Source organism: Myotis lucifugus, unplaced genomic scaffold (assembly GCF_000147115.1).
Source record: "Myotis lucifugus unplaced genomic scaffold, Myoluc2.0 scaffold_22, whole genome shotgun sequence".
Classification (NCBI taxonomy): domain Eukaryota; kingdom Metazoa; phylum Chordata; class Mammalia; order Chiroptera; family Vespertilionidae; genus Myotis; species Myotis lucifugus.
In genome coordinates this window covers 11,504,484-11,527,689 of record NW_005871070.1, presented here as the reverse complement: position 1 = coordinate 11,527,689, position 23,206 = coordinate 11,504,484, and the positions used below count along the sequence as shown (strand labels likewise).

Sequence of the window (23,206 nt, the reverse complement as noted above, 5' to 3'; positions counted from 1 at the left end):
CTACCGAGAACGGTGAGGGACGTGCCCCTCGATGTGCGCCCGGATGTAGATGCGGCCGCGGCGCTCCGTGTGTCCCGTGCCGCAGAGGCTGGAGACGTCCATCACGCAGCGCTTGTGGACGTTCATCATGCAGGCTGGGGCCGAGGCGAGGCTCGTGTTGGCCGGGCCGGTGGCAGGCCTGTCCCAACCAGGCACTGAGCCTCCTTCCCCTCCTCCCTTCCAGGCAGCTGAGACCCCCAAGCTTGGCCGCAGCAAGCCCGCCCACTGGGTCACATCTGGAGCCTCCTCCAACCCCCCGCCCCCACCCTGAGGGTCAGAGGAGGTGGAGCTTGTCCAGCCTCCCGAAGGCTAAGGGTGCACCCCACACACCCCACACACCCCACGGGCCCTAAAGCCAGAGTCACTAACTTCAGTACCAGGTGGCAGGTAACAAGTGAGGGAAGGTGTGCGTGAGGGGACTTGGCCAAGCTGACACCCCAGCAGCCCCCACTCCAGCACAGCAGGGGGGTGGGGGGGGGGGGGGCAAGAGGCCAAGGCTTCCCATTGGTGCAGATAAGCAGGAGCCCTGACAGGACTCAGGGAGTGCTGCCAGCCAGCAGGTGGAGCCTCTGAGCCAGGGTACTTACTGTCACATTTCATCCCCTGGTGGATGAGTCCGTACAGCAGCGACCCGCAGTGGTCACAGAAGGTGGGGCTGGAGTAGGTGTGGATCTTGAACTTGTGCTTGCTCCGGGGGTCCTAGGCCAAGAGAAGACGAGAGGTCCGCGTCAGCGCATGCGTCCATCTGCAGGGTCCCTGGAGAGCCCGCCCCACTCCTCACGCCTGTCAGGACCTTCGCTGGAGCCTGGGCCAGACGTGGTGCCTGGTAACCAGTGGCCGAAGGGGCCAAGGAGGGAGAAGTCGGTCGGTCGCAGCACACTCGCTGTGCCTGCCTGTGGGGCCTCCGTCGGAGCACCCAGCCTGCTGTCCCTGCCTGCAGCAAGGGCTCCCGGGACAGCGGGCACAGTGCACACGGCAGGCAGACCGTGCACCGGCTCCCATTCTCCCTCCACCTCTCAGCAAGCCTCTGGTGCAGTGGTTCCCAACGGGGGCACACGCCCCCACAGGGGCAATTTAACCTTTAAGGGGGGCAATTCGAGAATGAGTTATTAACAGTGCATTTTCTGCATTTTCTTATGGTTCTAGGGGCCTCATATACAGTATACAATGTACTAGAGGTCCGATGCACAAAATTCGTGCAAGGGGCTCGGCCCTCGTGGCCCTGGCTTCATCCAGAAGGTCGTCCGGAAGGTCGTTCGGCTGTCCAGTTTAATTAGCATATTACACTTTTATTATTATAGATATACTGACACATTTATGAATTTCAGTTCTCTATTATATGTTTTGAAATGTCATTTGCTATTTTTTCATGTCACTTCATATTATTATTTTTGTAACAATTTCTTAGTGATGTCTTCCTCAGTACTTCAACTGTCCTTTCGTTCTTTTATTTTTCTCTTTTCATGGGTGCCATGTTCTTTGGAAGCTTGTTTAGACCAAGTTAATGGCTTTTAGGCTTCCTCCACATGAATAGGAGCTCACTTTTTGAAAAATAAGAATTCTATGTCACGGGGGGGGGGGGGGGGATCAGGATTTTAGAGATGCTTAGGCCAAAAGAAGGTTGGGAACCACTATCTGGGATGAGGCCCTCTGCTAGGACCTCATCACCTGCAGAACAGAGTTCAAGGTCCAATAAAGAGTCCGCAGGCTGTGGCGGAGACTGCCAGGTTCCCACCAACACCCGCTCTTCCCTTTAATAACAGAATCCTGGAGTTACAGCAGAGCACAGCCACCCGTGAGAGACCGCATTTCCCGGCCTCCCTTGCAGCTGGTGGGCCGGTGTGACTGAGTTCCAGCCAATGGGACATGCGTGCTGCAGGGTCAGCTCCCTTAAAAGAGAGGTGTATGAACACCCCGGCCCTTGGGGCCCCTTCCCCTTCACACCAGCTGGAAGACAGTGAGAACTGGAAGTGACCACTCGAGACTCAAACCTGGACCAGGTGTCGAACGGATAAAACCATCCTCACTAGCCTTGGACTTTGTCCCTTGGGACAGACACCTGAGAAAAAACCTACCTTCTATCTTCAGTCACTGTATCTAAGGGCTACTTGTTACAGCTGCTTACCCAGCTCCCTAGCTGACGGACTGCACGCATCATGACGGAATGTGCTCTCCGTTATATCCCAGGGCATATGTTGCATTTGGCATAGAGGAGGAGCTCGATAAATATTTAAAGAGCGAGAGTTCACAGTTATTGAGCTTTGACTCATGCCTGGAGCTATTTTCAGGGACAAACGGCCATGAACGTACTTAATCGTCTAACACCCCTATGAAGTACGTTCCAGTTACTACCCCACCCCCTTTACAGGTGAGGAACCGGAGAGAGCGGAGGTGCAGGGCCCTGCGCACGGCTCCACGTGGCTGCCACGGCTGAGCCGGAGAGCTGTGGTGGCAGCTGCGGGCTGAGACCACCCCTGACCACTGAGAGCCCTGCAAATGCACGCGCTGCTTAAGAAAACGACGACGCAGGGAGAGCTGTGCAGACACACGACAGCCGGCCAGGAGGAAGGAGCCAATCAGCGAGCAGCTGGGGAAGTTCCTTGAAGGCTGTTGGAGGCTCTTCCTCCCTCGTCCCCTGCCTTAGCTTTCAGGGGGACTCAGACTTGCGAGTGCCCACTCCACCCCGACCCCACAGTCCCTCCGACACTAGACCGAGCAGGGCATGCCCCCCGCCTCTCCCACCTGGAGAGCTCGGAAGACAGCCACACGGTCCCCAGGGCCCGCGATCCTCAGGACAGCCCTGAGGGAGCCCGCCCGTGCCTGTCCCTGTGGTGCCACCTCCGTGGTGGACGCGTTTACACTTGGAGGCCCCACTCCCTGGACACAGGCGACTGGCAGACAGGTGACGTTTGGCTCCAATGGCTCCCATGGCTGGTGGCTGGGATGCAGGTGGCCAGGAGACAGGCAGCCCCAGGCTGAGGTGGGCTCCAAGGAAGAGAGAGGAGCAAGGACAAAGGTCACGTGACCTCGGATGGGGCCTGGTGCCAGTCCCCTGGGGACCTGCCCTGCAATTCCACCTGACGCCCCCGTGGCCTCTACACATCCTCCTTCGTGCGTCAGCGACCCAGGTGGGCAGCCGCTACCTGCAACACTGCAACAGGGTGGAGGGCTGGGAGCTACAGCCCTAGGGTTCAGGCACTGCCCACTGACCAGGCAGAGGAACAAGGGCGGCTGTGCTGGGAGCTAACCCTCTCATTGCCGGTCATAGCGAGGTGAGGTGGTGAGGGGCCAGCAGGGGGAGAGGGTGGGGGGAAGGCATGAAGGGGAGGCTCATGGGTCCAGTGGCTACTTACCAATTGGTGAAAAGTATGTCAGTATTTTCACAGCTGGCACCCTATGCAAGTGGGACGGGTTAAAGGTCAGCTCTGTCTTTAACCAAAACACTTCCCTTCCCAGCTCCGAGGATCCTGCTGACCTGCCCTGGGGTCCAGGGAGCTCGAGTCAGAACGCTCCCTTCGTCTTGTTTGATCCCATTCAAAGGTGCAGCGCCCACCTCCATCCCTCCCGCATACTGTTCTACAGTCAGGTTCCCCCCCCCCACGTGGGAGGGGCCTCTGCATCCGTCTCTGCCTCCATCCCCAGCCCGGGGCCTCCCTCGTGCTCAGGGGCCACAAGCTGGCGTCCGTGCTTGCAAACTGAGCTTGGAAACAGGCTGCCTTTGGCCCAGATGGTGCTTCTTAAAAATTTGACTTCGTTGATTTGAAAATATTTAAAAATCATGAAATGTCAGCTCAAAATGTAAATTTCTGGCTCCTTTTTAAAAAAAACCCCACAAGTAGTGGCAACAGTAACACATTGCTGCGGGCGGAGCAGCCGCTGTCCCCTCCGGGGAAGGGATACGCAGTCCAGGTCTCCACAGTCCCCACCGTTCCCTGTTGTCTCAAACCACGCCTGCCTCACTCTCTCCTCCCCGCCCGGCCCCTCTGCCAGACACCCACCCCTCTCCCTGCAGCACACTGGCGGGGGCCCAGCCACATGCGAGCACACTTCCGCAAGTCCTGGGTGAGTTCCCTGGGCTCATGACCAGATGCTCTCCGAGATAGGGCCGAGGCCCCCGTATCCCTATCACAGCATCACCACCTGGTTTCCAGGCCCTGGTCATCTCTCCACCCCCGGAATCAGGTGCCTTAGACCCTGAAGTGACTCCTGTCCCATATTTCCTGTGGCTCAGGCCCACCATGCTCTGTCCTAGGTGAGCTTGCATTTCCACGTTTCCTTCCGCTTCTGATCCTGAGTCAAGAGACTGACGAATGACAACAAAATGCTAATCACCTGCTGTGACTTTTGCTGTCACCATGAACTGGGCACAGACCGCCAGCCACACACAGCACCGGGTGCTCCAGGTCATGTCATCCAACCCTCACTCTGGCCACTGGGGGGGGGGGGACAGTGTTATTCTGGACGTCCAGGCGGCCAGCGAGGCTTAGGAAAGGAAACTGCTCGAAGTCTCCAAACAAGACAACGGGAGAGACAGGCGTGGAAGCCCAGTGTGTCAGGCTCCGGCAGTGGGGACAGCGGGCAGAACACCTGGCTGCCCCCCTGCCCCTGAGCCTCCCCCAGGGGGTCCCCACCTGACAGGGAGTTACAGATGAGGACAAATGCAGCACCGGCCAGTGACAGCCACTTGGGGTACCCTCCGCCCGCCCCATAACCAGAGTCTTCATGGTGAGCACCCAACCCCAGGACCAAGGGCCTGAGTCCAGACACAGCAGCTGAGAAGGAAGCAGCACAAATCAGAAACAAACCGCTGAGTCAAAGCCTAAAACAGCCTCTCCGGTCGGCATGGCCGTGTGGCCTGCTCACAGGTGGCTGCACTCTGGCTGAGCGGAGGCCGAGCTGCAGGAAGAAGGAAGCTGATTGAAGCACCAGGTCGGGGAGGAAGTTCAGGCTGTGAGTTCAGGCTGTGCCACCCTCGCTGCTCAGCACAGGGCCCACAGGCAGGTGGAGGGGAGACCCAGCCGGGAATCATCTCAGAACAGGGGGGGCTACGGCACAGGCTCTGGAGTCGCCGTGTGACCTCAGGCAAGTGACACCTCTCTGGGCCTCCGGCTCCTTGTCCGTGAAATGGAGATAAAAACCAGTGCCCCCCGGAGATTCTGTGGTGGGGAAAACGGCCATGCTGAGTGCAGGAGCCGTCCTGATGTTGCACGGCCATGTGCCGCCTGTAGAATGGTTTATGCAGCACTTCGTTTTAACTCACATGCCATTTTTACTTAAATAAAACTATTTTAAAACAAAACTCCGCAAGACTGTACACTCAGGAAACCAATGTGCAAATTCTGTTTTTCCCTCCTACACCTGGACATGGACCAGACAGGTCTGAGAACGAAAGCTTAAAACGAGAACATCCATCTGCCCGTCGCATCGCACGTACAAGCGGTTCCCCCTCTGCACCCTCACCCCACCGCCTGGCGTTTGTGCTGGAGGCCAACCCAGCGCAGAGCAATGGGACTGGCACGGCTGTGCCTCGAAGGAGAGGGTGTCCGAGCAAACGTCCCCAACAGCCCGTGGAGCGGGGGCTGCTGACAATCCACAGCGCCGCCCGCGGAGGGACCGAGGCGCACCCCAAGGAACCGAAGCGCCGCGCTGGTGTGGAATCGTCACGGGGTATTCGTGAGTGAAACTGAGAAAGGAAACGGAAACCCAGGTGCAGAAATGTGTGGGTCGCAGGTTACCATTTATCGTGAGAAAGTGAGGAGGGTCGCAGAGTGCACGGCTGGTACTCCCAGCCCCACACAGAGGGACACGGTACAGAGGGACACAGTACTCCCAGCCCCACACAGAGGGACACGGTACAGAGGGACACGGTACAGAGGGACACGGTACAGAAGGACACGGTACTCCCAGCCCCGCACAGAGGGACATGGCAGGGAGCAGCGGAGGCGAGTGACCATGCACATCTGTGGAGGCGAAGGGGCAGAGTGGACAGGGAGGGAGACGTACCTTTGTATAGATGTTAAGTAGCTCATTTGACTGTTTGTCTGGGAACCACAAAACCCCCCCAGCAGGTACCACTACACCGGGCCCCAAAGTGCACAGAAAACGCCCCAAATTCCCAAGAGACAGGGAAGCATGTGGGCTGAGGTTTTGTGAAAATGAAGTGTGTGTAATGTTAGAAGCTGTGATTACACTGCGATTTGTCCCTGGAGAGGGAATAGAGCTGATAAGGCTGTGTGTGCACGCGTGTGTGTGTGTGCGTGCGTGCGTGTGTGTGTGTGTGTGTGTACACGTGAGCACGTGCCTGGTAATCGTTTGCTCCTGCGTTTGACACACCACGCCCTCTTCCAGCCCCACTCCTCTGGCAAATAACTAAAGATTCCGTTTGCAGGACAAGCGTCTGATATGTACATTTCCGTGGCACTTTAAGTCTGGTTTCCTGGGTTAAGATGGGTTCTGGAGCCACTGTCCCCGTCCGGGTTAATCCACAGCCATGCTCACGTGTAACGCAGCTCTGGCAGGCAGCCATGGGCTGCTCCATCGGGCCAGTCATTCAGCCCTTTCAAATGTCAGTTTCTTCGTGTGGAAATGGAAGTGATCACAGCAATGCCCAGTTCCTAAGACGACGAGAGGCTCAGTGAGTCACTGCATGGAACTGCCCAGGAGTCACTGGTGGAAATAAACAGTTAGTAACCATCCGCGTGTCAGGAACTCTCTCCACAGCCTGTGTCCGGGTTTAAATGCAGGTTGGTTTCTTTCTAAATGGCTGGTAACAGATTCTCTCTGGTTTCCCCTTTCCTTCCTGTCTGTCTCCGCTGCTGCGGTAACGCCCCTGTAACTTCATTCTCTGACCGTTTCACTTTCTGCTCTGAAATCATTGTTTCCCTCGCCATCCATGGTAGCAGGCGCTCCGGGGAAAGGCCTGTAATTTTTTCTTGGTGTGTAGTCAGTTGTAACAAAAACTGCATGGGCTGTTCTTCTGCCTGCGGATCTGAAAGGCCTCTTTTGTCCTCCGCTACTTTCTCAGGAATCCTTGTTCATTTTTACATCGTCTCTTATGCTCCACTGATTGTCTCTCCATTCCTGCCGCAGTGCCATCCTCTTTAAACATGGCATAGGTTTATAATATCATCTAGAAACATGTATTTATACCCACCCACCCCCTGCCAGCATTACTGTCTGCTTTCAAAACTTCCATGGTTATTCTCACCCACATATTCTTCCAGAATATATTGGAAATGCTAACATTTGCCAACCCTACGTCTTGTCCCCTCTAGAAAAATCCCCACCTACAGCACCAGCTCAGGGGACAGTAGTGTGTCTAACCTCATGCTGATGGGCCCAGGTCTGGTCAGTGACATGCAATTTATAAAGGCTGAGCTGGGCCCATGAGAATTCCCAACAGGGACCTGTGCGGTGCCAGGTGCCGGGTGCCGGGTGCCGGGTGCCGGGTGCGGGAGCCGAGCTGGGGGGTGGGTGGAGGGAGGTGTGGGACAGAGTCAGAGCTGGCAGCCCAGACAGCAGAGACGGACGGTGTGGCTGAGCACTGGGGGCACTGAGCCCGCTCTCCCGAAGGCAGCCCTGGGGTGGAGCAGAGTCCTGGCCACCAGCCCTGCTGGGCACAGCCTGGCCCCCGCAGGCATCTGAGTTGGTAACTCCCCCATCCCAACGCCCAGCAGCTGCATCCACTGCTGAGCCTCGCGGTGCAGGGGAGCAGGGGAGCAGGGGAGCAGGGGAGCCCTCGTGCTCTCAGCACTCGGAGTTTTCCCCTGGAAGGCTGTGTGCGTGTGCAAGCCAGCCCGACCCTAAGAGGCACCAAGGCATCCAGCATTTGACCTGCAGACTCCACCCCGTCAATGCCAAGGTCACCAGGGTCTGAGAAGCCACATCCTTTCCAGCAGGTGAAGCCTGGCCTGGCCAGGGGAGCCCCTGGCACAGGAGCCAGTGCACCGTGCAGAGGTGGTCAGTGGGCGAGGCTCGCGGCCGGGTGGTCTGGATTCAAATGCCAGCTCCCCCGCTCACAGCCGCACCCCTGGCCGCATGCTGGGACTCACCATACTTCAGTTCCCTCTCTGTCACCAGCGATAACATCATATTTACTCCTGGGTTGTTATGGTGACTGCATTACTAAAACCTTTAAAACAGCTGCTGGACAGAGAGCAGGTATTCAGTAAACAGCAGGCACTCACCGTCATCCATAGAGAATTACTGCTGACCAGGGCATCCCTGTGTCTACTGGGTTGTAACTTTTCCCAATAAACCCCAAATGTGTTCCCACGTCTTGAACTTCACTCTGCATTTTTCTGCACCAATTTCCTCCACTAAAGCCTGAGCCATTCATGTGTTTATCATTTATTCACCAAATACTCGCCACGCACCTTGCGTGGTCGGGTGCCGGATGAGCAAAATCACACACAGGTCCGCCCTCCTGAGCTCCCAGGAAGAAGACAGTAAAAAAGCACAAATAAATGTATACCTTCAAGTGCTGGGAAGGAGGAGCCTGTGGGGCTGAGAGAGTTTCTAGCGAGGGGTTCAGATGGACAGAGAGGTCTGGGAGCCCTCCCTGCGGAGGTGAAGTCTGAGCTAAGATCTGAAGGATGAGGCATAACTGGGGCCCAAGCCACCTGGCTGGGGCTCTGTGAGCAATTCAGCTGCATGGGGTCCTGCTTCAAGCCAGAACCCGGCTGACACCACCCCCAGCCCCTCCTCCACCCTCCCCATCTGCCTGGCTCCCAGCTCTGCCTCAGCCCCCCTTCCCTGTCCCCAGCTCAGACCCCGAAGCTATGAGACCTCAGCCCCCGGTAGAGGAAATTTTTAAAGCTGGATGGTCAAATGCAACCCCAGCTCTTGCTTCCCAGTCATGGGCCTTGAGCAAGCTACCTACACGCCATGAGAGCCTTGATCTTCTCTCCTTTAAAATGGAGACAAGAGCTGCCATGTGGCGGGACATGCAGAAGAGCAGCCTGCATTGCAAGGCCAGGCTGCGTGGGGCTGAAGCCCAGCTCACGGATTTCCCAGCTGTGTGACTTTGGGCAGTTTACCTAACCTCTCTGTGCTTTAAAGTAAAAATAATAATGGCATTAAATCCTCATAGGATTACGAGAATTTAATGAGTTAATATTTGTAAAGGGCTCAGCACAGTGCCTGGCACTTAGAGAAATACTATTCAGGTGTTTGCTGAATGTAAGAACCATTTCTTCTTTCTAGACTTGAAAGATTAACACAATCGAGATTACTCTGTGCTTACTTAGCACGGGGCGGGGCACGGAGCACCTGATGCTAACTGAGAGTGAAAGCTCCATCTGTGACCTTGGGCAAGTCACTTCCACGCTCTGGTCTCAGTTCCCCCTTCAGAACACAAAGGGGTGATGCTGGCATTCCCAGGGGCTTTCAATGCTGAGAACCTGGGTGGTCCAGGCTGTTCACAGAGGGGCCCGCCTCTTCCTGTGGAGGCCACAGTGTGAATCTGTAGCTCAGAGTGCACAGCAGCGGGTTCAAGGAGCAGTCACACTGCAACAGATCACACGCTCCCGTTAGATATGAGCCCTCAGGCACCCGCAAAGCAAGCACACATCCCTGCCCCGGCGGCCTCCGCTCCCCGCAGCAGCCGGCTGAGGGACAAGACATGGTCTGCACCCCTCTCCCTGCTGAGTGGGGGTCGCCCAAAGGCAAGACCAGGGCACAGGCGCTGTGGGCTGGCTTTCCGGGTGCAGAGCTCCCTCTGCTTGGAGGCCCCCGCACACCCAAGTCTGCCTTTCAGAGGAGCAGAGAGACCCTTCCTGTAGAAGGACAGGAAGAAAGCCGGGGCCACCACCAGTGCCAGGGGCTCGGTGCCACCAGCCCATGCAGGCTCCGATCCTAACGATCCTGACATCCAGACGCAAGACCCCAGAGACGAGGACGCGCTGGGGAGACGAATTCTGTGCACGCCCACCCGCCACCCTCTTCCAAGACCCTCACTGGGCCCACACTGCTCCACAGTTTCCGAAGAGCTCTCAGGGCACCGTGTCACGTGTAGCTGTGAGGGACTCAGCAACCGTCACCGACCCCACCTTCAGGGACGATAACAATGGTGATTACTACTATAGCAGCAGCCAACACCGCCAGGCACTGCGCTAAGAGCTTTACACATAATTAACTCATTTGACCATCATCGAAACAGGTTTATTATCACCCTTGTTTCACAGGGGAGAAAACTGGAGCACAGAGAAGTTAAGTAAGTTGCCTAAGGTCACACAGCTAGTGATCTGGATCCTAAATTTGGGCTCTTTGTCACCATGTCACACCCCTGTGAGGTGTAGGTGTCAACCAGGTCTGAACCCTGGACGCACCCTGAACCCACTGGGAGCTTGGACTCAGCCACCGGTTCTGATTTCACCTGCCTACATTGGGCCCAGGCACCAATACTTGGTTATAACATCCCACAGATAACTGGCTATGCAACCAGGGTTGAGACTCACTGACTCAGGGGGAACTCACTGAAAGTAGCAGCCCGGCAGTGGGCAGCGTGTGCAAATGCCGAGTGGTGGGAGGACTGCTGGGGCACGGGAGTGAAAGAAGACAGCTCAGAGGCGGGGAAGGGAGTGGTCAAAGAGGCCAGACATGGCAGGCATGACCTGTGAACCAGGTCACAGTTTGATTCCCGGTCAGGGCACATGCCCGGGTTGCGGGCTTGATCCCAGTGAGGGGTGTGCATGAGGCAGCTGATCAATGATTCCCTCTCATCATTGATGTTTCTATCTCTCTCCCCCTCTCTCTTTCCTCTCTAAATCAATAAAGGTTATTTTAAAAAAAAAAAAAAGGCCAGAGGGATGAATGGGCCCACAAGTGGGGAGGCCATGTGATCTCTTCCAAAGGGGGTGCTGGAGAACGACGTGGGCAGAGGCAACAGGATTCCGATGCAGCAGAATGAGCGGGTGTGCTCGTGGGCACGCTTGGCAAAGGGGTGTGCGCCGGCCCTGCTCATGAGCCGCACCAGAGGCTAAACCGCGGACATGTTTTCAGCAGGTCAGTGCCGTGCTCACATCTGATTTTCAGAAAGACGACGCCACAGCAACGTGGAAATGACAGAGAGGAAATCAGGACAGGAAGCTGCCGGACCAGGGGGGCTGAGTGAGTCTGCACAGGGTTTCTCTCTGTGAGGATGAAGGAGAGGGTAGCAGTACATCGTGGTGGTTAAGAGCAGACTCTACGGCCAGTTCAAGTTCAAATCCAGACTCGGCTTATTAGTCATCTGAGTTGGCAGGTTGGATAACTTGTCAGCCTCAGTCTCCAGCTCTATAAAATGGGCATATAAAGTCTCTTTCTCAAAGGGTGAGGATGCCATGAGCGAGTGTCTATAAGTCACTTAGAACAGCAGCTGGCATGCTAGGTGCTACATAAGTGTTAGCCACGATTATTATGTCGGAGGTACAATAGGGGTTGGCAGTAAGCAGGTGGGGAAAGTCTGGGAGCATGGAGTTAGAGGCCCCAAGACTTCCCATTGGTCTGTGGGACTTTGGGGGTTCAGTTACGGGGCCAAGGGGGTCAAAGACAAAGTTGCATGAGGAAGGGCTGAGATGTAGAAATGTATAAAGTGCTGGGCACCGTTTTAAGCTCTTTGCATCTATTCATCCCTATGAAGTAGACACCTTATCACCCTCATCTTGAAAATGAAGAAATAAGAACACAGAGAAGTTAGGAGACTTATCCAAAGTCATGCAGCTAGTAAGCAGAGCCGAGGTGTGAACCCAGGTGCCATGCTCTTAATCAACACGCAAGAACCCAACCTGAGCCGGCACATGTCACCCAGCCCTCACCCCAAACAGCCACTGAAGGTTCCAGAAGGCAGGTGTGAAAACAGGAGAACCTATTTCAGCCCAGAAATCAGGGACAGGTGCCAAGTAGATGCCAGAGATGCTTCCAGTGGGTCTCAATGTAGAGAAAGGTGGGGCGTGGCTGGAGGGGTGGGCAGCCTGGCCCGATTTTCCCAAGTGAAAGGAGTTAGCGTGGCTACGTCTGGCGGTGGGTGGCGTGGGGGACTGACCAACACAGGAAGCCACGGAGAGTCTTCGCGGGTGCCTCCCCTGTCCTGGCGGCAGCAGGCGCTTATAAACAGGCAGAGTGCTGAGTGACCCTCCAGAGCTTCAGGAGGAGCCAACCCACTTGCAGATCCCGCCTGACACGGAAGGTGCTGAGTCCAGCAGGGGGCGCTGCGGCCGCTGCTTCCTAAGACAAGCCAAGGTAAAGCTGGGCCACACTGCCAGGGAAGGGGACCTCTTCATGCTTTTAGAGCTCTTGCCCTGAACTGCTGCTCGCCCTACTCCCCAAAGGCTGGCTCGACTCAGTCCATGTGTTCTACTCCCTGCATGGGGGAAGGAGCCCTTCCGCTAGCAGTCTGACCCGCTAATGCAGACACATGAATCCAGCCGTAAATGTGCTTCACATACACCACAGCTGTAATCCTCGACTGATCTGTCAACATCTAAAATTAGGAGACTTCTCTTGAAAACTTGGAAAATCTGGACGCTGGTCCTTTCAATAGCGAGAATAAAACCACTGGAGCCAAGCAGGCGGCTGCCCCTTTTGGACAGGGTGCACGCGCACCGGACGGACACTCCCTGTCAGCACACACTTGACTGATTCATTTACCTGCCTGGCCCGCTGGCTTGGAGTCGACCATCCAGAAAAATGCGATGCTGTCATCATTTCAAAGTCACGTGGCCACACACGAAATATTGGGGAAAGCAGCCACACACAGGAGAAGGCCAACTATATAACCCCCTCCGTACAGAGTTCAAAGGCAGCCAGCACACTGCTCCCACAGTGGCTGCGCCACCCCCACTCCCACCAGTGTGCGAGGGTTCCCGTTCCTCCGCCAGCGCCAACACCTGTCCTTTGGGTTTGTTTTTAAATGTCACCCTAACAGGTGTGGGGGGAGACCTCGTTGTGGACTGATTCCCATGTCCTGATGCTTAGTGACACTGGCACTTTGTCATGTACCTGTTGACTATTCACATGGCTTCTTTGGAGAAATGTCTATTCAAGTCGCTAGCCCACTTGGAGGCTCCTCAAAAAATAAAAAATGGAGCTACCATATAATCCAGCAATCCTGCTTCTGGGTATTTATCCACAAGAGTTGACATCGGGATCAGGGAGGTTCTAGCACTGCAGCGCCATTACGCAATGCACAACAGCCGGGTGGAAGCAACCTAAACGGCCATTGGCAGATCCGTGGACACAGAACATGGGGTAGATACACAGCAGAATACGGTTCAAGCTTTAAAAAGAAGGCAGTTCTGCAATATGGGCCGGAGGACACTGTGCTAAGTGAAATAAGCCAGACACAGGAAGACTGCCTGATGCCCTTCTATGAGGATCTAAAATAGTCAAACTCACAGAATCAGAGTGGAAGGGGGGTCTCAGGGGTCGGGGGAGAAGGAACTGAGCGGTCACTAGGCAACAGGCATAAAGTTTAAATTAAGCGAGACGAGTAAGTTCTAGATCTGTTGTACAGCATGGTATCTACAGCCAACACTGTACTGTGCACTTAGGAAAGGCAGGTATAGCTCATGTTCTATGTTCTTTCCAAGTAAAATAAAGCTCAACAGTTCAATAGGAAAGAAAGCAGGTAACCTATTGCTGACCTCGAAGGACAGGGCTGGGGTAGGGCCTGGAAGGGAGCACAGAAGGCCTTGGGGGTTCTGGTTGTAGGAAAAGGTTCACTGTGTGAGAACTCATCAAGATGGGCACTCTTCCTGAACAACAGTTTTCAAAAACCATGTGACCAGCCCAGACTAAAACCAGAATCTGTAAATCCAAATTCTAAGTTCCTGGAAGAGGGAGTGGGGCCATTCAAGCTTAGGGCCGGAGTCCACGTGCACTTCCCAACAGGCCGAGGCTGTGGGGTCCCAGAGCTTCTGGGGTGCATCCTGGGAAAGGCAGTTCTCAGGGGAAAGGGGTGTCTCCTCCCGTTAGCTTTGTGCAGGTGCACAGGGCTGAGTGACGAGTCTGGGCTACGGAGTGAGAACGTGGCCTGGGACCAGGCTGCCGAGGTTTGAGTCCTGGCTCTGCCACTCACCAGTCATGTGATCTTGAGTCTCCGAGTGCCTCTGTTTCCTAATCTAAACTGGGGATGATAACAATGGTACTTACTCATAGAGTGGAATGAAGAATAAAGAGTATTACTGCAAAGTGCTTAACACAGAATTGTATCTATGAATGCTGGCTCTTGGATGTTATTGTTAAGAAATAAAAACCTGAAAATCCCAGAATCCAAAACCAGTAGAGGTGGGGGGCTCCGGGAATGGAGTCAGAGACAGAGGACGACTGGAAGTGAGGCCTTCTAGTGGGACCAGCGCCTTCCACACCCCTCCGGGCTGCCTCTCCGCAGGGTCCTCGGCCCTTCCATCCTGTTTCCCCCAAGTCTGCAGGCTCCACAGGCTGAGGTCTGCTGGGAAACTGCTCTTCAGGCTCTGAGGCTGGTCCCACCCCCAACTAGGAGACAACAAAACAATTCACAGGACAGGACACCTCCCCCCGAGAGTCCCAGCAGCTCTGCCTGCCAGGAGGGACGGTCGGTTTGTCCCACGCTGCACGTCACGCGTTTGCTTCTTCTTCCCCGTGGGAAGCTCTGTGTCTCTGTGACAGCGAGGGACAAAGGTCTGAGAGAAGCAGTGGCGCTGACCTGTGCGTGCTGGTCCTGCCCTGCACGAGCCATCGTCATGCATGGCGAATGGGAGCAGAACCACGTGAATTCACTTCACAGTCAAAAGAATAGCATCCATCACCTTACCATCGTTTCCTTAGACTCTCCCAAGCAGCCACGGGAGCTGCCTATCTTTCCGTCCTGTGGCAAGAGGATGCAGCACGCTGTGCCGGAGACGAGGCTGGGTCCTGGCACCCCCTCTAGACAAGGACCACGGTGGTAATGAAGTGACTCCACATGCCCTGTGCAGGCAGCGCACAGGCCTTCCTGTGCCAGCTCACTTCATCCTCACCTGAGCCCCTGACGAGGGCGCTGGCTTATCCTATTTTCACACAGGAGGAAACTGAGGCAGAGAGGGCAGGTAACTGGCCCAAGAGCACTCAGCTCGTTAGTGGCAAATCTGGATTCAAACCCAACCATTATATAATTTTCCCTTACATTGATTTCCAAACTCGGCGACCCATCACAATTCCCTGAAGGACTTTACAGATTCCCGGCCCTGGTCTGTATCTTCAGGTGAGGTCGGGTGTTAGCAGGCTCCCCAAGTCATCTTCAAGCATTCAGCCGTCAGCATTCTGCAAGCAGCTTTCGAAATCGCAGTGGACATGTGCTGTGTTGATCTGTTCACATCTCTGCTTCCTCTTTGGTAGGAGTGCCTCCATTACCCTTCACGTCTCCAGCACCCTCCCCAGCGTGCTTCGTCAGGAGGGAACACCTGAAGAACCTGAGGTCCGCCAGATCATCTCTCTCCTTCTCGAATTTGAATTTAGAACCAACGCAACATAAGAACCCAAATCAGACACAGCTGGTGTGGGGATTCCCGTTCTCCTCCAGCTCTCTGGAGTTCACCAGGCCTGTGCAACACATGCCTTCCGAACGTGAGTTAAGCAGAGATGGTTTCTGGCGCAGGCAACCAAGCCACACTAATGGGAAGAACCACCAGTGTGGTCCAGCTGCTTCACGGGTCTGGGGAAATGTGGACACCTGCATAGACACCACCTCAATCAAGATCCAGACGTCTCCATCGGCCCGACCTCGGGATGTTTAACCGCCGCGCAGCATCCTGCCACGCCGGTGCACTTGACTTACACAACCTGGCAGGCAGCCGCGGGCTGTTTGCAGAGTGTTGTTAGTATGACCGCTGATGTGGTGATCGCCACCCTTAAATAATTCCTCAGCAAACATTCCTAGAGTTGTGATTCTTATGTCAAAGGGGATTAGATTTTGTAATTCTTTGCTCAAAAAGGTCATTAAGGCTTTTGATACACATTGGTAATTTTCTCTTCAGAAAGATTATACTAATGTACACACTCACCAGTAATATTTTAGAATGAATTTCCCTCCCCTTCCTCCTGTTTACTCTTTTGCTTTGAGTCCCATTTCTTTTTAGATTATTACTAAGACCATGTTTTATATTTATGTGTGTTTTGTGGTATATCTTTGCCCCTTTTATTTTAACCCATGTCCTAAATTTCTCTTAGACTTTGCCTGGAATTATACATTGTCCATCCAATCTGACGGCCATTGCCTGAGGTTAGAGAACGTCACCTCCTTTACATCGTGAGTTAATGGACACTCAACTATCACTTCTACCATCGCAATCTATACTTTCCAGATTTTATAGCTCCTTGCTGGCTTATTTTTATCTTTATTCCTATGTTTTGTTATGTTGATCAAAATGTTCTTTGTTACTTTTATCTCTGTTAGAGATAAAAAAAAATAAAGTCTATTTGAACCAATATATCTATGCCAAGAATTAAATAGTATTAAATGTTTTATTTAGGATTGTTCATCTAGACCAGCAGTTTTCAACTGGTGTGCTGCACTAATTTTTAAAACCTGCAATACCTGACTATTTACTATTGAGTGGGGGGCATTGACCTCTTTCCCCTTAGACTGTCAAATAAAACAATGACAACAGCCAACACATAGCCGTCTACTGTCAATGAATCAAAATTATACCATGGTCTTTGTCAGATCGGCAAAATATATATATATTTTTTGGTGTGAGCAGAACTTTAGTAATTAGTTTATGTGCCATGAAATGAAAAGGATTGCAAATCGCTGATCTAGACACAGAGTTTACTATAGTTCACTTTTTTATGCCAACTTTATTAGGCTATGCTGGTAGCTGTGGTCAAGTTAGCTTATAATAATAAACTGTGGTAGCTATTGATTTTATCGGCTCATCAAAGTTTCCCACCCCTCTTCTAACAGGCACTGCTCTCTGAGATATGCCTCATGATCCAGACCTGATAAATTATTAAAGTACATTCTCCTAACATAAGAGGACCAACCAATGAGAAGCCTTGCCTGAGACTAATTCTGAACTCATGGAGTAAGACAGCCACTTCTACCATTAGGTCTTTTATCTTCCAATAGGTCAACTATAACCAGGTTGATAGACATATTTGCAGACATGTCCTGTCTAGAGTAGGAGCAAATGAAGCAAGGACTATTGGTCAGAGTCCTAGCAGGAAACAGAAGGCACACTCAAATTAAAAGAGTTTCAGTTTTTGGAGGAGAACTAAGATGGCGGCACAGGTAAATGCCAGTACTCCCCACCTCCCACAACCACATCCATATTACAACTAAAATACAGAGCAACCATCATTTAGAACCACCTGAACTCTAGCTGCAAGGAAATCCTACAACTAGAGAAGTAAAGAAGAAAGCACATTGAGACTGGTAGGAGGGGCTGGTCCAACACCCATGTGGAATATCTCCAAGGCCTACCATGAGAAGCAGAGGGTCCAAGCCCCACATCAGAACCCCAGACCAGGGTTCCAGAACTGGGAAGAGGTGTCAGCATAACTTTGGGCTATAAAAACGAGCAAGGATTGTGGCTGAGTGACTTGGAGCCTGCTGGAGTCCCAGGTGTTCCTCTTAAAGGTCCCCAGCACGAACTTACACATCCCACTCCCTCTGAGTTCCAGCGCCGGGCAGTGGCTTTTGGGGAATCCAGAGACATATGGAGAGGAACTGGACTGTCTGGCATCAGGGCAGGAACTTGGGGGCAGCTTTTTCCCAGACAGGGGTGCTCACAGGGGTCATTATTCCTGTACTGGGACCTTCCCCATTGCAAAGGTGACTGCCAGACATATCTGAGTTTCCATAAGTATGGCCCACACTGTTCACTCCCTCTGGTGATTCCCTGAGACTCCACCCCATCCAATTTGCAGCGGTTTTTCCATATGAATGGCCTGTGCTGGTTCAGGCTGCAGACTTTCCTAAAATCTCTCAAACTAGCAGCAACTGGAATCAGTGTGCCCCATACTTATCAATAAGAGGCCCAAGACCCAGCACTGGTGCTAGCCTGTCTTGCTTCACAGCTGGGCCTCACCTGGACACTTCCAAACCCAATACAAGTAGCAGCCATCTGCAGATCTCTTTGTAGCTCCTGCTGCTTGTCCCAGGCAATGGCTGACTTTGCACCTCCTGGGAGGCCCCAGAGCCAGTGCATCTGGGGGACAGTTTCAGACCAAACCAGACTGCAACTCTACACATCCACAAGGGACACACTCAAGGGGCAGACTCATTGAGCACCAAAGCCCACTGAAGTGAGTCCTGCTCCATAGGGGTGTCTCCTGCATAACAGCTCTCCCATTGTAGACACAGCTGATCCTCACAGTCAATTTGCCTGAAGGTCAATTCCTCCAATTCACAGTGACACCAACAGCAATCAAGGCTCAACTTCAACAAGCACACAGCACACACATGGGATACACCTAGAGTGCCCAGCTCAGGTGACTGGAGAGGCTAACCCACTGGGCCTTACAGGACACCTACTACACAAGACCACTCTACCAACTCCAGAAGACATAACAGCTCTACCTAATACACAGGAACAAACACAGGGAAGCAGCTAAAATGTGGACACAAAGGAACATGTTACAAATAAAAGAAATGAAAGCAAGAAAACTACTGGACACAGAGTTCAAAACAATGCTTATAAGGTTACTCAAGGATCTTAATGAGAGCTTCAAGGAACTCAAAGAGAGCTTCAAGGGACTTAGTGAGACTTTCAAGGATCTTAGTGAGAATGTCAAAGACATAAAAAAAGACCAGTCAGAAATTAAGCATACACTAACTGAAATAAAGAATAATTTATTCTTTAGATTCGACAGTAGAGTAGAGGATTCCAAGAATCAAATCAATGACTTGGAATGTGAGAAAGCAAGAAATACTCAATTAGAAGAGCAATGAGAAAAAAGAATCCAAAATATAATGATAATGTAAGGAGCCTCTGGGTCAACTTCAAGCATACCAACTTTCGCATTATGGGGGTGCCAGAAGGAGAAGAGAGAGAGAGAGAGAGCAAGATATTGAAAACCTATTTGAAGAAATAATGATAGAAAATATCCCCTACCTGGTGAAAGAAATAGACTTACAAGTCCAGGAAGTGCAGAATCCCAAACAAGAGGAACCCAAAGAGGCCCACACCAAGACAAATCATAATTAAAATGTCAAGGGTTAAAGACAAAGAGAAAATCCTAAAAGCAGAAAGAGAAAATCGGTCAGTTACCCACAAGCGAGGGCCCAAATGACTGTCAGCTGATTTCTCAACAGAAACTTTACAGGTTAGAAGGGAGTGGCAAGAAATATTCAAAGTGATGACACAGCAAGGACCTACAACCAAGATTACTCCACCCAGCAAAGCTATCATTTAGAATTGAAGGTCAGATAAACAGCTTCATGGACAAGAAAAAGCAAAAGGAGTTTATCACCACCAAACCAGTATTACATGAAATGTTGAAGGGCATTCTTTAAGAAAAGGAAGAAGAAGAAAAATATGAACAATAAAATGGCAATAAATACATAAATATCAACAATTAAATCTAAGTATCAAAATAAACCAACAAGAAATCTAGTGAACAAAATAAACTGATGAATAAAAAAGAATCAGAGGCATGGAAACATGGAACACACTGACGAATCTCAGAAGGAAGGGGGGTAAAGGGGTGGGAAGAGATCAACCAAATATCTTATATGCATATATGCATTACCTATGGACACAGAAAATAGGGTGATGAATGCCTGGGGTGGGTCAGAAATTGGGTGGAGGGGAACAATGGGGGACAATGGGGGGGGAGAGGACATCTGTAATACTCTCAACAATAAAGATTTTAAAAGAAAAAAAGAAAGTTTTCATGGAAGGACTAGTTATAGAGGTATGGGCATGGTGTTGGGAAACCAGAGGTGAATCTTTTCTTGGCCATAACCAGTGACACACAAATAAAGCCTTCAAAACACCTGGACGTTGGGGATTTCCCTCTCTTGCTGTGCTCGGAACTCTGAGACCAGCATGTGGACGAGCTCCAGGTGGCCCACAGGAGGAGAACTGAAGTGCCACCAGCCTGCCACTGAGGCTGTTCCAGGAGACTGTGATACTGTGATCAATAAAAAGAAATAGGTCTTCATCCCATGTCTGGCACACAGCTCCTAAAACCCTAGGAATTTCCTGTGATGACAGGATAAAGGTGTCTTCTGTTATGTTAATGAGGTGACTTTTAGAAAGGACACCTGGATGGGGGCTGGGTGCCAGAGGAACCATGTGATTTCAGGGTTGGAACTTTCAGTCCCAAGCCCTGACTTCCGGGGAGGGGAGAGGGTCTGAAGACTGAGTTCAATCGCCCATGGCCAAAAATTTAAACCAATTGTGCTAATGGGATGAAACCTCCATAAAAACCCAAGAGGACGGGCTTTGGTGAGCACGTGGAGATGTGGGGATAGTGGTACCAGAGAGAACACGGAAACTCAGTGCCCCTTCCCATGTACCTTGCACTACGCAGCTCTCACACTGGGCTGTTCTTGAGTTGTGTTCTTTCATAATAAACTGCTAATCTGGTAGGTAAGTAAACTGGTTTCCTGAGTTCTGTGAGCTGCTCTAGCAAATTAATTGAATTCAAGGAGCGGGTCGTGGGAACCTCTGATTTAAAGCCAGTCCATCAGAAGTAAAGCTGATACCGTGGACTTGGAACGGATATCCTGTTTGGAGGGGGTCGTTGGAACCTTTGATTTGTAGCTGGGTAATCAGAGGCAACAATCTGGGTTTGCGATGCGCGTCTGAAGGGACGAAGGGACTGAGCCCTAACCTGTGGGGCTGATGCTGTCCCCAGGTGGGCAGTGTCAGAATTGAATTGAGTCACAGGGCACCCAAGGGTGTCTGGGAATTGCTTGGTGCTGTGAGGAAGCCCTCCCTCACCCACTGGAATTGGTACCAGATCCCAGTTAGTGGTCCAGCACCAGCCAAGTCACTAGCTGACCAAGACACGTGAGAGCCTGGCAGAGAGAGAACAGCTACCCAGGCCCAGGTCAGAGGAGTCCCCAGGCAGCACACAGACCCGGGAAATAATAAGTGACTGCTGGTTTTTAGCGTCGGCATTTTGGGATTGTCTGTTACACAGCAAAGGCAGCCGACACAACTGGCCACGAGAAAGCACCTGGCCAGCATTGGAGCCTCCGTTCCAGGGCGGAAGCCCTGTCCCGGCAGCTCTTCTCCCATCCCCAGCGTCCTTCCCAGGAACTAATGTCTTTTTCTGCTCCTCATAAGAGCTGGATTCTCTCGCTCTCAATTAAAAAAACTCGTGAAGCTTTACTTTTTCTCTGTGATCCGATACGGTTTAAAACAAACAGAAATCCTTCATTCCTCTAAAGTTTAAAGTAATTTCCCCACGAAGACTATTAGACTGGGGCCCTGGGAGGAAAAACATTTCTTGGGCAATGTTCTCATTTCTCTCTTTATTATTCCCCGATTCTGGTTTTCAATTTCTTCTTCAGACAAAAGTGGCAATTTAAAATTTCCTGGAAAATCATTCATTTCCACCAGATCTTCAAACACATTAGCATTTGTCTACATACCTTTTTAAATATATAAATATAAATCTCCTTTCTAAAGCTCCTTCTATTTTCCTTTTATTAAATCTTCAACATGGAGCACCATTTGTCCTTTTTAAATACTTCTCCCCGAAGTGGGACTTGATGGAGAAACACAAAGGGTGCACCCCCACCCCCCCCCGTGTGTGCCCACCGCCGGGAACTGCCAAGCTAGCGATGGAGCCAGCAGGGCGCAGGGCACCAACAATGGATTTTATTCAGCACCTTGATTATATATCATAAGGAATTACTTCTAAAACCATAAAATGTTGAATAACGTGTTTTTTATATAAACCTAAAGAATCCCTTGCCCCACCTGGCACAGGGCCACCACTCAATAAGCATTATTATCAGCTACTACTCCTGGCAGGTCAGAGGGAGCTTAGCCCTTCTTGAGCTAGGAGACGCTCCTCCGGGTAGTGACAGTGAGTGAGAACCTACTCATGGAGTGCCTTCCGTGTGCCAGACACTATTGTGGATGTGGCTCATCCGTCTCTTCACAAGGCCACGCAGGACCCTCTGAACGGCACCAAAACCTGTGCATCTTCCGTGAAGTCAGAGGTTGTGCTCTCAGTGGCCTTTTGAGTCAACATGATCTGCAGTAGGTTTCCCAGAGAGCCGTCCCTCCTACGAGGAGTGAAATCTAGTTCTGCACCATCCAGTGGGACCTAGCAAACATGATGCACAGGCTGAAAAGCACTTGTGCATTGGGGCAGGCTCCCTAGCCCTTCTTGGAACCACCACATGAACAAGCCCGAGCCAGCTGGAGGACGCAGGCCACATGGAGAACCAAGCTCCCAGGCCAACAACTTGCTCACTGCCAGTCCTGTGAGCAAGCCATCCTAGATCATCCAGCCACAGATAGCCACCAACACAGGTGCCCAGGGCAAGTACCTCATTTGACTCACCCTAGTCCCAGCCTTCAGAGACAACGCCTCTCTCTCTTGTTCTGAGAAGATCTCCCAGGAGGCTGTGTACGTGGACAGCACTGCAAGTGATGGGCATTATAAATGATGCGTAACTGTAATGTCCGCACATGCTGCTTGAAATGGTCCAAGAGACAGCAGGACTGAGAGCTCCCAGACAGGAAGGGACCAGGAACCAGGAGGATATTGGCAGGTGACCAGAAGTACCAGCCAGGACTCTGTCATGGAGGTCCTCCAAAGTGGGTGCCCATGTACTAGGATATTGATTCCCATTGGCACGGAATAACTGGGTCAGTAGCTGGGCTCACTGGGACAGTGCCTGGTCCGTAAAGCTCCTCAGGCGGACTGATGTTCCGTGACTTGGGCCTGTCTGTAGAAGACAAGGTTCTAAGTTCCAGCATGTTCCTTAGCTCAGGCTGGGCTTAAAAGAGCAGAGGGTCGAGGGCAGAGCCCAGCATGTTCCTTTTCCATGGATGGAGACTGCTTTACTGCTCCATGAGCTCACCACACCAGCTCCCCACGGTCACACAGGAGGAGGGCACTCCTCCAACCCGCATGAGCCTCAGAGGCAGCCAATGAGAGGCTGGCCAGGTTGGTGAGCAGGTGTGGACAGATCTGTAATCATGCCTCCGACCATGGACAGAGAAAGGTCAATGAACTGAGACTCAAACCAATTCAGCTG

The 23,206-nt window shown here is 52.2% G+C and overlaps 1 protein-coding gene across 1 annotated transcript in view; it reads right to left on the bottom strand.

Moving 5' to 3' along the window:
- Positions 1-23,206, bottom strand: part of LOC111825343 (protein kinase C beta type-like) — a 170,404-nt gene continuing 147,198 nt past the window's right edge. The window contains exons 4-5 of the mRNA XM_023751478.1: positions 627-738; positions 1-134 (exon numbers count right to left, since the gene is read on the bottom strand). Of these exons, the coding sequence (XP_023607246.1) occupies positions 1-134; positions 627-738 (246 nt within the window). The remainder of the gene's footprint in view (positions 135-626; positions 739-23,206) is intronic.